The sequence below is a fragment of the Bacillus rossius genome, chromosome 15 (genome assembly GCF_032445375.1).
Source record: "Bacillus rossius redtenbacheri isolate Brsri chromosome 15, Brsri_v3, whole genome shotgun sequence".
Taxonomy (NCBI): Eukaryota; Metazoa; Arthropoda; class Insecta; order Phasmatodea; family Bacillidae; genus Bacillus; species Bacillus rossius.
The window spans coordinates 13,210,772-13,226,020 of NC_086342.1; the positions used below are offsets into that span (position 1 = coordinate 13,210,772).

The 15,249-nt window shown below is 36.9% G+C and overlaps 1 protein-coding gene across 4 annotated transcripts in view; it reads left to right on the forward strand.

Annotated features, from left to right (window-relative positions):
* The window catches only part of LOC134539712 (uncharacterized), a 119,176-nt gene extending 106,715 nt beyond the window's left edge, over positions 1 to 12,461 (forward strand). For all 4 annotated transcript variants that reach the window (XM_063381935.1, XM_063381934.1, XM_063381937.1 and 1 more), the window contains one exon: positions 6,503 to 12,461. In XM_063381935.1, coding sequence (XP_063238005.1) covers positions 6,503 to 6,710 — 208 coding nt within the window. In that variant the 3' untranslated portion in view covers positions 6,711 to 12,461. The remainder of the gene's footprint in view (positions 1 to 6,502) is intronic.
* Positions 12,462 to 15,249: the final 2,788 nt, after the last annotated feature.

Below are 15,249 nucleotides of genomic sequence, written 5' to 3' on the forward strand. Positions count from 1 at the left end.
CAAGTAATTTTTGTCGAGGAGCATATTTCCGGAATGGAAACCCAGCTAAGGTGTGGCCGCATCAGTAGTGTGCAAATATGAATCTGGCAAGCTACGGGAAAAAAACTGCTCCGTTGGCTGAGAGGACATTTCTATTGCTCGGTGTTCGTTTCCTCAATGACTGTGATCACTTTAGGGTTACACGTGGTCAGGGTCATGGGTTTGATGCCAACCTCTAGCGTCACTCGATACTTGATCCCCAACTTAAATGTTCCAGTTCTGAACTCGCTTAATGTGAAATCGTAAAAAGTCGATTGCGACAAACTTTTTAGTAAGCGTTGATGTTCTTTTCGATCATGTTACCAGTTTCAGTGACTCGACATAATGTGGCAGGTATGTTAAAAATTACATGTGTAGTTTGCACCTGAAGTGCGGTAAGCTCCCAGTGTAAGGTTTGAGGAGCACGAAAGATGAGCATTGGACAGAAGGGGAAGTAGGAAAATAAAATGTGTGTCAGTGTGGCATGACCAAGGAAGTGGAAAATCTCCTTGGGCACAGCATTTTTCTTAAAGTGCTCTAATTAATGTGTTTGGAACAGTTGATGGACCTTGCTGGGTCAGCTTTATTTGGTTCCATAAGGCTTTGCCTGCTTTTTTTTTTTTTTCTATGCCGGCTGTTTCATCAAACTATAGAGCATAACGTGCAAAACTATTAATGCGCACTACTTATTTACATATAATGTTGTCACAACTTTTTTTTTATGGTGCCTAAAAATGCTGCAGTGAGGACTCTTGAAATGACATTAAAAGATTTTCTGTACAAGAGCTGAAAATGTTTTTGTTTATGATGCAATTCGATGATATCAAAAGTGAGAAGGTATCCTACGTTTTACTAAATACTATTATAATTATTATTAAATTGGAAATTTAATAATTTTCCTTTATTTAAGATATGTAATTCAATATTACAGGATGTATTAAGTTGAAGTTTTAATTTAAAATGTTCTTCTGTAAGTCTTGCACACTGATGAACATTAACATTTATCCCTTTTGCTAAAGTTGTTTTTCAACTTGAGTGTTTTTTTTTTTTGCACGCTTGCCGCAGCTTCAGGATTGGGAAGGTAGAGTGTGCCTCTTGTTTGGACTTTGTGTCTGGTCTTGTTATGTTGGCATCCATCAACCTGCTGTGCTGGCTGCACATTGCGTACAGTCGCACTGGGGTCGAGCTTGCATAGTGCTCGTGCATACCTCGCTACTTGCTCTAGTGCAGTGGTTCTCTTAACGCTTTCAAGTCGGTGCACATTTAAAATCCTATAAACAACTGTAGGCATATCATGTAAAAATTCTGAGAAATATGTTTTAATAATTAACGCCTTACATATATATATTGATGGTCAACTCAAGGCTTGTTTACAGACAGTAAAGAGCGACTACAGCACTGTACGTAATTATGTCACTGTTTGAGCAAAACCTGTAGAGTGTTTCAATTAACACATGATGTGTTGATAAAAAGATCTGTATTTCTGTCGTGAAATGGTATTGTAGAGTAACTATATTTATTTTATATCTGGACGCACATTTCTCTGGAATACCACAGAGCGCACCCGGAAATCTTCTAAGTGCATACCAGTGCACCCTGGTGCACACTTTGAGAACCACTGCTATAGTGCGTGACTGCTTCGTTAGTGGTGTGCGAATAGCACGGATTTATTCGTCTTGTGCTTTGGAAAGAAAACATGTTCTTTCAGTCAAGTGCAACATGTGGTGAAAGGTCCTTAATCCAGCTTTAGTACCTCGCGTTCCGTAATCTCGCACCAATCTAACTATTCTCGGATGTTGTCGGGCATTCTTTACCTTGACTGCATTATTGCGAGGGACTTTTGTCCTACAGTTTGATACTGCCGGTTTCAATTTCAATATAGGGATTCCAGCTTTGTAGCATTTTATATTTCACATTTTACAGGTGTATTTCCCGAATGATATTTTGAAAAAAAGAGATTTGAATCATGGAAGCAACTTTATATCAGAAACTTTTTAAACACTAGTGTTAGATGTATTTTTTTTTTTCAGTATACTAAAACTTGTTTTAAATACCAATGTATTGTATATTAATTTTCTTTGGTATTCCAGTTAAAAATATATTTACATTTGATAATCTGACAATCACTTATTAGTAGGGGCAAGATTACCTGAATGGTGAATTGTGCAAAGCATATAAATTCAACATATAACACTGAAATGAAAGTTATTACATAATGTAGCGCAGAATAGTAACTTAAGAAAAAATTAAATCAATCAGCATTTCGACAAAACTTGAACTCAAACCACAAAAGTGTTAACTTTTATTAAATGTAAATTAATTTAATTTAATTATTTAGGATGACTTTTATACCAAAATATATTGTTACTAACGTGAGACACCAGACTACGATGCCGGGTTCAGAGCTGGCTGGCATCACGTGCCGTCCACTGATGTAAGGCATTACATGCGCGTCTGGTCAGATTACAAGGGACGTCGCTACCCCTCTCCCCCCCCCCTTCCTCTCCCCGCGCATCCGTCCCGCTTCGGGCTATTATCACCTTTAGCGGCCTGGGAATCCCGGGCTAACAGAGGCCGCCGCATGGAGTGGCGTGAACAAGTGTCTCCGTTCTCGATGTTTCGGGCGTTGGGTCGGCCCAGGATGTCAGGACACGTTACAGCCGCTCGCGTCGGTTCGACAAGGGCGCCTCCGTGGCAGACCTGCGTCGACGAGATCCGCGACAAATTCAGAGAGTTCGGAGAGTTCCGCGAGTGAAGGGAAGTGCGACTTCGGCGAAGGAGGTGAGAGACCCCCTCTGAGAGTGGCGTGATGTAGAGCGACGAGATCGAGAGAGTGCGACCGTGTGGCGCGAGACTGTGTGTGTGGACAGGCGTGTGGTAAGGGGGCGAACCACTGTTAAGCCTAGCTCCAGTGAGGAGTGCGAACTGTGGAACTTGACAAGACCTTGAGTGACTTGCGAAAGAACATTTTAAGTGCCGGTGATGGGTGATCGGACATTTTTGTAAGTACAATTATTTATTAGTAATGTAAATATTAGTGATTAATAAAGCTGTGATAAAACTTAATTGGGTTATCCCTTATGAACCCAGTTCTTCCCACATAGGATGTAACAATATAAACTAAATGACTTGTAAAAAAAATTATGTTATTTTATCTTGCATCTTATACTGGTTACATTTTTTACATTGATCACATGGCACATTTTTCAAATACTAAAAAAAAACAGAATAATTTTTATTTTTCAGAGTAGTTTTTTTTCGAGACATGCTTATTACAAACTATTTTATTGTGTACATGCATCAAGTCAGTCAAAATGAGATTATTTTGTAAAATAAGTATTAAGAAATATTTTATCTTCGTATTTTTTAAATAATACACCATTTTTATGAATAAATACAATTTATAAAAATTAAAGTAAACCAAAATGTCCAGATTTAATAACGAAATTGACCTAAAAATAAAACCAAGAGATATTGCCCCTACTTATCAGTCATGTTTGTGGTCCCGAATATGCCGGAAGTCCTTTCACCGTGATTGTTTATGACTGAGAAACATCCAGAGCTAACGTAACTCTGTAATTTGTGTGTGCTGTTTACAATTTCCAGCACAGCAGGTAAATTCCAGTTTGCTACCCATCCTTATTCTGTGTTGAAATTTCTTACCTGCCAAACGTTCTTTTCCCACATCATAACTCTCGTTGCTGGCAGTGGCGTAGCCAGGATTTGTGTATGGGGGGTGTTAAGAAGCATGGCCCCCCACCCCTGTATTAAAGCGGGGGGTCCGGGGGTCCTCCCCCGGGAAAATTTGGATTTTTAAGGTGTGAAATAGTGCTATTTTAGCAGTTTTTGGTTCTTAAATTTAAATATTGTAATGGTAAAAATGTTATTAATTTTAATATGAAATTTGTTTGAGTGATGAATAAGAAATTAATTAAAGATTTGGTGCTAGGGTGGGGGTGGGGGGGGGTGGAACCTCTAAAAACCCCCCCTGGCTACGCCCCTGGTTGCTGGCACTTAATTTGTTATTGTCGAAGTAGTGCAAACAGTTCTTTATCCTCCCCCTCCCCTCGATCCCACCTTTGCGCCCCGTGCTTGTAATGTTGTGGTAGCCTTAAGCCTCAAGTTCCTCCTGGAATGATGTACACTGTTGTACTGGACAAGTAGTCTGGCATGTGGCATGTTGTGCCTGCCGCCTGCCAAAGTTGAATGGAAGTAGTGACCTTCTGTGTCTGTAATTTCTGATAGTAGCTCGTTGTTCTCTTTCATGCTGCGTGAATCAGAGTTTTGGTGTAAGTATTGCTATTTTGAATTTTTTGCATGGAAACGCTATCCAGACGAGGATTGAAAATTATGTGAACCGTTAAATGTCCAAGCTCCCAACGCCTGCATGGCAATTTTTTCTGCCCACCAAACTATTATCCTGTATTACTTTGTGCTGTTAATAAGTGGTGCACCGATGTAATACTTTCAGTACTGGTATTAACCGATATTCCCAAATTTCTAGTTTTCCAATGTAATCGCTTCCGACCCATATTTAACAAATGTAATACATTAAAAACTTAAAATTTCATCCACTCCTGAGTCACCCATATTTCCTACTTAACCTGTTTATAGTTCCATAGACATCTTTTACTCCAGCTTTTCTATACTGTGAGGTTATACTAGAATGTTGTGATCGTTAATTAGTGAACTGTGTGATGTGTATTGTGCTATGTACCAATTTTATGCTGTAAAATAATTTTTTTGGTATCTATCAAAAATCGTTTTGCTAAAGAATTTTATTATGTTCCTGACATATTACTTACAAATATTGAATATCTGGTGACTCGCGCTAGATCTTTTTACAAAAAGTATTGAATAAGTGTTGTATCGGTTATTGGATCTGTATCGGTTTTTAGAAGCATCATTACTTTTAACACCTTAGCATAATTGTTTTTAACCTTCTAATAATTTAGTCTCTCGTACTGAAGCGCTCGTACACGATGGTATGTGATATATCACCACATTACAGTCAAATGCCAAATCGTTAGTAGGTATGTGTTTTTAATTATTAGTTCCCTTCGTATATTTCCTTGGTGCAGTGTGTGTAGTTTAAAGGAAAGACCGAAATATTGTAATGTCAAATCCAAAAGACAATGCTGCTTACCTATTTGTGTCAAATAATAGTCAATTTTCAGTTCAAGTGATAGCTTGTTTTTATATTCTAGAAATGTTCGCTGTTGTCTGTAATTGTTACAATGTAATATTTTTACCAGCATGGACAAGAAGATTAATTTGTTCTTTAAGGGGTATTAGGCTTCACCATTTTGCAATTTCAAAAAAATTTGATAAAGCTTGTAATAAAGCTTTTATGCTAAATGTTTTGGTATGGCATGACATAGGTCTTAGCTTTGGCAACATGTTGAAGTGAATACTTGTTAACTGGTGTGGGTATCATAGTTGTAGTCGCCCACATGAAATAAAAACTTTTTCTCGCAGCACTTACAGACTAGAGCCTGTTAGTAAATGTGTGGTTGCAACAAGGTATAGAACGTCTTGAAGGTATGATTTATATCTTGACATACCAAAAATTTGGATAACTAAATATTTTTTGCATAAATTTGAAAAAAATCTAAGATGGTGGGATGGAATTATAAAGCCTAGATTATATATGGAGTATTACACAAGAAAATTAGAAGTGTCAAAACTAGATGTATACAGTCTGATTTATGTTAAAGTATAAATTTAAAGTTCCAGTAAAGATCTGGAATTGTGTAGAGGTGTCTTCAGAAACTGGAAAACGCAGGGAAATTGACAAACTGTTGTTTCCTAAACTTTATTTGTAATTTTTAGTACAGTTGCGTTCCCTTTAATGTCTTAAACAAAACCAGTAATGAATTTTTTATAGCAAATTCATGTGTGGTTTTGAAGACCCTTCAGTTATAATTCTTTAAACGTAAGGGAAACAGTCAACGAATCACCCGTGTACTGGTTTTAATTATTTGAAACACAATTAAAAGTCAATAGTTATTCACCTAGTAACAATCAGTAAAGTGCCTTTTCCAAAGTTTAATCAAATATAGTAGCAGCAGTTGTTGTGTAATATTGACGTAAATAACATTGTAAACGTAGTATTGTGCGGGGAAAAGATTTTGTGTCAATTTGGCATGTTAGGTGTGGTTAAAAAATAAGTTTCGATAAGTACTATTTGTATGTATTTTAATATATTTCTTTCAAAATTTATGAGACGAAGAATATGATTGGTTGTACAGGAAAAATTTATGGAAATTGTGTAAAGTAATAGTGGAATTAAAAATTTTCAATTTGAACTAAATTTTCTAAACGAGTCAATGCAGTGGTCATTGTTTTGCGAAATTGAGAACGCACCCGGCTATTTGTAGGACAGTCTGTTTGTTACCCTTGCTCGAGTCCAAGCAGGGGGATAACAAAGGGAAGCCACTGTGTGCGCTCGCTGCTACGGCCACTCCCCGCGTGTTCCTTGCAGTTCGAGTGACAAGTGGCGTCAGCGCCCGGCGGTCCCTGAGGCGTCGGACTGCCCGCCCGCCAGCCGGCTGCCGACCCTCAGCCGCGCCGCCCCCTGCAACAAGCGGGGCAGCGCGCCCAGTAGCGCGCCCGCCCCCCCGGAGCAGTCCCGCCCCCCGGCCAGGAAGCTCAGCTCGTCCTCGCTGCTGCGCAAGATGGCCGTGTCTTGACGACCCCCTCCCGTGATCGTGGGACGTGCTTCGTCGCGGGGGCCGTCTTTTTTTTTTTTCTTTACGTGCGGCGGTAGTTGCCGAGGTGGTGATTCCGTTGCAGAAGAAGCACCGGAATGTAAGGAACATCTGCAATTCATTTACAACCTTAAGTCTTTCCCGCTTTTGTAGCGTATCGGTACGTTTCGGCAGCGTTGCTTGTGCCGCAAAGATGAGTAGTAATTCCTGTCTAGTCCACTTAAACTTCGTCCGAAATTGTCCAGCGGTTGGTGTGTTGTTTTTTTTTAACTTCGTTTCGAGTTGGAGGTTTGGCTGAATGTGTTTTATCGGAGCTGGTTGAAATTTTTTCAATGGCAGTTGGTTTGATATTATTCTATGTATGTTCGTATGTGAGAGTGTACCTTTCAAAATTTCTGATTCTTGTAGCTGTTGTGTGTGCAATTTAATTTTTTTTTTTTGCATCTTAAAATTTATTAACTAAGCAAAGAATGTGCAATGGGCTATTATGATTATGCAAATTGTATATAATAAATTTTACTGTGCAATGTAGTGTTTATTCTATTTATAGTAATAATTGGGCATTGTGTGTTATGACAACTGTTATTGACGGTCTGAAAGTTTAGGAAAGAAAACGCACAGTTATGAGGAAGAAGAAACAATAATATTGTGTGCAACATCAACAGTGATATTAAAGAACTTGAATGTATAAGTATTACAAGGATTTAGTTCCATGTTGTTGTAAATAGTTGTAAGAGGCTAATCGTAATTTTTTCAAAGTTTTATCAGCAGTTACAGTCTGAAGGAGAAAATTTCAAACAGAATTTTCTCAAATACCTATTTACTTGCATGAACAGCTTTCGTTTATATTATATTTTTCTTTGACTAGTATCACTTTCATATTTTTACTTGGTCTTTCTGCATGAACATAAGAAAAATGTCTTGATGGGATTTAAGGCAGCAGGTATTTTGTAGCATTTAAATTCCGTTGTTCGCTATAGTAATTCAAGAAAGGAGTTTTAGTGGTTGGAATTGTTCGTTACATTTTGCTCAGTCTTTATTAAACTTAATTTAAACGGAATGAAAACAAGCCACTAGTGTAAAAATTTCAGTTTTATTAGAACACATCACCATGATAAGCAATTTTGAGTGCAGTAATTTAATTGCATTACTTATTAAGTTAGCTTGCTTAAATTCATGCTCATTTTGCACACACAGTATTTTGAGGTAACTTATCAGCCTGTTTATAAAAACAGCTATATTTGTTGTGGGAGATTATTTGTAGAGTTTTGCTTACCTGCGAGGCAATATTGACATTTTCAGTATAATATGAGGAATTATTTGTTCTACTGATGGTCTGTAATGTCATTTTTTCTTCAACCATGCCTTGATTTGTAATATTTAATCCATCTAGTAAACCTTTAGTTTAGATTAAATATATATATGCCTATTCACTATTTTTGTATTCTTCAAACAGAACTGTTGCATTTATATTAGTCCCAAAATTTTTTATTATTCATAAACTCTCTAAATTCTTGCTTGTTGCTTTTAAACCATAGTTTTTGAATGCATGCAGCATGTTGTTACATGTACACTGTACCTGAAATTGTTTTATTTTGACATATGCATTTTGTAGACTGCAATATAGCATCATTCAACAGTGTTTTTATTAAATCTTTATCAAAAGCAGTGTTTGTTACTCGTTAATTTAATTCCATCTGTACTACAAAATAATATAATAAAAATATAAATGTAATCTATACATATATATCATCTGAGCATGGTATCATTAACAAAATATCAGCTGTAATAAATAATTTTTTTTTTATACATGATTCCATTAAATAGGAATAAAGTACTCTACTAGCATTTACACAGGCTTACATTTTTTTTTTGTGGTATTCTACTTGACCTGCACGGCTATTATGTCTTTCAGACTAGACACTTTGCTGAAAGTTCGAGGTTCTATTTTCAGGCAAGTTGCAAGGGTCTTTGACACTGATATATCATACTACCCTCCCAGGCTCAATGAGTGTAGTGTAGTGTAGTGTAGTGTAAGTGTTCCTTCATCTCCATGTTGCGGAAGGCAGTGGTGACCCATCGCACAATCACCTTGCTGATACAGCCTCGTGCAAGTTTTATTTTCCTTCCCTTTGTCAGAGAGAGCACTTAGTAATTTTAATGGAGCTGTCTAATTTAGAATGCAAAGTGTAAATAAGACGCATGTCATTTTAAACAAAAAAATTTTAACTTGCGATTTTTTAGTTTTATGGAATGATCAACAGGACGAGTAGAGAATTTTACTAATGTCATAGGGTAATAAGATTATTAATAACTGGTTGTGAACTTCCAGCGCCGCCATGTGAATGGGCATGTGGACGTGGCTAACGGCTTCATCCCGTGGTCCGCTGTAGTATGGCCCGTGTGAGAGCTAGGCTTGATTCCCCCTTATGCCTATGCCATAGTACTACTAGGCCATGGTCAAAGTGGGCTCTCTACGCGTCCCACACGCCCCGGTCCCAAGGTGGGGAGCACACGTGAATGAAAAACAAAGTGCGTGCAAATCTCTGGTAAAGGTTTTAATTCACAAGTTGTTACTCGTGGTGACAGTTAGCACAGACTTTAAACGTAATGAAACTGTGAAACATGCCGACTGCAATTCCTTCAGCTTGCGTGCAGACCAGGGCACCTTGTGACCTGATCTATAGTATGAGTTGCATTTTAAAATTTCCTTGAAGATACTTTAATTACTTAGCGAAACAGTCTACCACGCCGAGTATGCCTCGAAGATGAAGAAAAAGGTTTCATAATTAGGTGCGGGGGATGCTGAAGGCTCAGTTAATACATTCTGTAAGTCGACAAGGTGCTGAGCGCATCTTGCTCCGAGCAGCGGTGGAGAGAGGCTGGGTTGTGGTCCTTGTGTCATGGCGGCAGGAAGCAGGGGTGTTACGTCAGGTCATTAAGAATTACGTTACAAAAAAAGACAACGTAGTGCAACCCTTCGCGTGCTTATTACTAATTGACAATTGTTACGTATTATTTTTATTTATAATTTCACATTATTTAAGTTTGAATGTAAACTGCCTGCATGAGGGTGCATTCTGTAAGTGATCCGTCCTTGTGACATCTGAAAACATAAACTCTTGGAGGGTATTGAAACAGTGACTATATAAAAATGACAATTAATGGAGTTAAGTAATTAGGAGGGTACGTGGCACTGTCTATAAGTGTGACACTCACGAGGGTGGACTCACACATGCACACGTTGGCAGGTGATTTGAGCAGAGGATGTAGGTGGGGGGAGAAGGGGTTTGCAAGGGGCGAGGCACATCGGGCTTAGGGAGGGCTTAGCCCTGGTCGATGTCAGTACACGTCAAGAAACCACATCAGGAACAGGAATGGTGGAGCGCCCCTCATTGCTACTGGCTAGAACCAACGGATGGAAATAATTAAAAACACTTGAAGGGGCTTTTTATTTCATTAAATTTTAGATTAGTATGCAATTCACAAAATTTTATGTTGGCATTTAATAAAAGTAAATGGTATGTATGTCCTCATTTTTTTTCACCTATTAGATTTTATTTATGACTAAAAATATTATTGAGAAAATTGAAGAAAACTTTATCAAACTCAAACCATAGTTTATACACAAACAAGTAGTAGGTATGTCATGACTTAAACCTTACAATTTAGGTGAGTTAGTTGCAGAGAATCTACATTTTGAATACGTACCATATTGGTTAACGAGGATATATATGTTCATTTGTTAGTGCTCAGTATTTATTTATTCCTTCATTCAAAAACTTGTACTTAAGAAGATTGATTTCATAGTAATGGGCATTAAACATCATTAAACATAAGATGTGGTCGCACATCAGGAGCTAAGGCTCACATGTAGTATGTATATGCAGTCTTGCGTCCTGTGGTTCTTCATCCAAGTAGAAATACGTGCATATTTACTGTGGTACAGTGTTTCTATCAACTTTGTGGCATCTGTACTTACATGTGTATTTTATCATGATCCCTTAGAAAATCTGAAGTGTCAAGTGTGCAAAGCACTTGAATGACCAAAATAAGAGATTTATCATTAACATATTACATGTTCTAATAAAATGTTACTTTACAATGATATATGTATTGTATGACAGAGCATTGCATTGGTTACTCATTGCTAGCACTAGGATTTTGGACATGGTTACATGATCCATCAAGAAACTTAAAAATTTACACCAGTAATTAAGGCATGTGTAACTCATGTACAACCTTAAATGTTACCTTAAATACTCCGTAACACTACTATTCCTTGTTTATGTACTTAGTTTCATACACAGTGTTATTCTTTTAAAGAAAATTAATCTTTTGCATGTCAGAATAAACTTGTTTGGTTGTCGTTTTGCCTGTTCTTAGCTTAATGTGCTCGATGGTAATAATTTTTTTTCTTCCTTCCCATGCAGGTTTTTTTAAGGTGGTTTCAGGCATGAATTGACATTTGATAATGGCTCTCAATGTATCACTGAGTAATACATACACTCTATGCATGAGGAAAGCCGTATGTGCCCCTATCTGTAGTGGTGCAGGGATAAACTTATATCAGGCCAGCGTGAAGCTACAAACGATTTGGGGTGGGATAATTCAGTTTTCACATTGTGATGTTTCTTCTAGGAATTTCCATGAAAATTATTAAATATAATTACGCTTACATAAAGTATAGATGCAACTTTATTTTACCTCAATTTCCATTGAAAATGAATTCTGCAAACTTTGTTCAAGACATACTTCTTTCACAATGATACTCCTGTCCTACATTCATAGATCGGGGAATGATGCATGTTTGGTGCACCCAAGGATTCTGGTTGGCCACAATGAGACTTAAATTGATTTGAACCCTAGAGCATGTTAAATATATATTTTGGATTTTATTTTTTTAATTTTAAAGCTTTATTTTTATTTTGTTATAATTGCATGAGCATGTCAGTAGTTAATGACACAATAAATAGCTTTTGTATGAGAGTGAGTAGTTATAAAGGTGGTAAATTTGACTTAAAAATAGGTTTTCAGCAATTCTGGATGCTGTGTGTATGAGTATCATTAATTAAGGCTAAAAGACTGTTCTTAACTCATATTGGTTTGGGTGTAATGCATTGAATCTTCCTTGGTACTTACTAAGAACATTGCAATTTTGTATAACCTTAAAGTTTGACTTGATTGCAACTACAGCTCATTTTATTAATTACAACATTTCATAATGCAAAATAGCTGTAGGCTGTGTTCATAAAAAGCTATATTAATACAAGTTGTTAATAAACTGCTAATGCTTCTGGTATTAAGGTCAAGGGATTTTTTCTTGTAATGAAAAAAATTTAAATATAGTAGTTAACTATTTAACTACATCAGTTCTGTAAGGAAAATAATCTTGTCAATTATTTTTCTTTCTGAATTAAAATTTGTGTTGGTGTTCCTAAATTATATTCCATTTAAATGACCGTTATTAACTGCATTATGCTAAACATATGTGATGGAAAGTTTTGACATGTCTATACATTCCAGTATGCTTTACCCTTTTGTATGTTCAAGAATCAACAGTATTTTCATAAAAGTATTTTAGTTAGTGAGTTCCTTAAACGAACCTGTAAATTAATGTTGTGTTCTCTTATGGAGCTGTGTATCAGACTGTACAGCTTGTCATAGCCAAAATGTATTGTAGCTGTATGCTCATGTACAAAACAAACTTAAATAAACTCAAGTTTGTGCATATGCAGGCTAATTATTTTTAATTACTCCTTTCAATAATTTACTATTCATGTCTTAATTTTCACAAACACAATTATTTTAGGTAGCAGAATCTATTGGTGTTTTTTAATGTTTTGTTAAGGGTCCTGTCTACTTGGGCATGCATACTGTGTGCAGGGCTTCTAAATAACCTACAAAATTAAAAAAAAAACCTGCTTAAGATACCCAATGGTGTCCATTTATGAAAAGGATTGAATTATATTTTGAGGTCATAATGTTTGTATTTGTAGGGTGAAAATTACTAAATATAGGTATCTTGAGGATAATGTTTTAGCTGTAAAACTTCTGGGATAAATTTTTTTGAAAGTACTCTGGGTATGTGCAACAAACCTTAAATTTATTTCCATGCCGCAAAATCTTAGGGTCACAGTTTAAATCTCAGAGTAGCTAAGTGGACCACAAGAAGACTTTAGGCTAGTTCACAACCTTGAGCTTAGGGACAATAACACACTAGGTTCACCAGCAAAAGTTGCACTTATTCCACCTCACCAACCCTAATACACCCTAAGGGAATTAGTCTCACACATCTTTTTTTTTGTATTTAAATTCAGTTGTAAGCTATTTATCCATAATTTTGGAATGACCACTCATGAGCATATCTGCCAACTTCTATGATTTTCCAGTAATTTGTACGGAAAATAATTCATATTACGATTGTACGGAAATTCGGAACATCTTAAGATTTTTGTCTGTTCAAAAATGCAGTATAATATTTTAGTGCCCATATAAATGTATCGTTTGAGCAGCATTTGTTATTGTTTAACAACATGGCATCCGTGATAATACGAGAATAATGGAGTCGGAGAAAAATTGTTCCGAAAAGAAAATAATTTTTGTAAGTTTCGTTGGTACACAGCAGGCTGGATGGCAACTGATCTTGCTAATCTTTTGTGCGGAAGAGTCATGAAAGTAATTGATGTGAGTTTTGTTGGTACACAGCAGGTTGGCTGGAGACGAGTGATAGCGACTTAACCGTTTATGTAAGAATGCGGTAAATATTTTATAAGTTAGCGCTTGTACGAAACGTAAGATAATATGATTTCATAATGGCTACGAGTAGTAAAAAACAATATGGACAGGTGTTTCGGTCATCTTACTCAGAATTATTTCCTTTCATTACTAAGAGTGAAAAAGGCTCTAATTTTGCGTTTTGTAGTGTTTGTCGTTGCGACACAAATGTTTCCCATGGCGGCAAGCACGATATTTCCTATCACGTCAACAGCTTGAAACATGCAAATAACGCGAAGCTTGCAGAAGAAGAAAAAAATCAGTTTCTTTTCTGTGAACCTTAACAGTGACAGTGATGTGATTAGGGTGGAATGTTATTTTACAAGATTTTTAGTGGAACATAACCTTCCATTCAGCGTCGCCGACCACGCCGGGCATTTGTTTCGAAAAATGTTCCCAGGGTCTGATATCGCAATAATGTACAGCTGTGGGCGCACTAAAACTGCAGCAATAGTAAAAGAAATGGCTTCCAATACTATTACTTCAGTAGTAAAGTGCTTGCAAAGTGGCCCATATACACTAGCTACTGATGGAAGTAATGACACAAGTAAAGAGTTATATCCTCTCGTGGTAACTTATTACAACCCTGACTGCAGGTTAGTAACTAGTTGTGTTTTGGCCATACCTTCATTGGAAGGTGCTTCTACTGGTAAAAATATTGGGCAGTTATTGCTATCAGAATTTGAAAGTATGAATGTGCCAATTCATAATTGTATAGGTTTTGGCTGTGATAATACAGCAGTTATGGTAAGAAAAACAATATATATACATTAACTTGTGTACATGTATATTAAATAATTTATATTGCATTAAAAATGTTAAGTTTTAATAAATTACAGTAACTTTTTATTTAACTTTCGTATTTTGGGTAGAGACGTGGTGTTATCAATTCAAAATAAACACATGTTTTCCGAATCACTTATTTTAAACATCGCGCCTGATTTACGCTATAGATTTATTAATTTGGAAATCTTACTGCTTGCACTCCTAATAAGTTGGCAGGTATGCATGAGTCATAGCTTCTCAAGCTTTTAGACTTAGTTTCAATATATTTATTTATGGGCTCAAGTTTGCAACTACTAGGCAGGAAAGAAATATCTTATTACTTAAATGATGACATAACCACACCAGTTCATGAATAGTGACTTGGTTCCCAAGGCTAGATACTATGCAATGGTAAGCCAAAGTACGAGGTTTTTTTTTCAACCTCCGATCGGCTGTAATAAAAAAACGGGAATGAATTGGGAAATTATTTTAATGTATAAAAGAAACTTACATCTTTACTCTATTTTTCCACATAATCACCGTGCAGATTGAGGCATTTGTCGTACCGATGCACCAGCTTTCCAATACCCTCTGCATAAAATGATGCCTCCTGCCTATTCAGCCACATTTTAACAGTGCCCTGCAGTGTGATTACAGTTTCATTTCTCCATGGCATGCCCATTAATCGATACCCTAATCGCTCGTACACGAATCGACACGTCTCGTAGTGTTTACTCCCTTCCACCAACCATGTGGAGCGGCCAACTCACACCTCAGTTGTGTTTGATCACCCTCCTTACAGTCCGGATTTGGCACCGAGTGACTCACCTTTTACCCACGTTGAAAAAGTGGCTTGGAGGACGACGCTTCAACACCAATGATGAACTGCAGAGCACTGTTAAAACGTGGCTGAATAGGCAGGAGGCATCATTTTATGCAGAGGGTATTGGAAAGCCGGTGCATCGGTACGACAAATGCC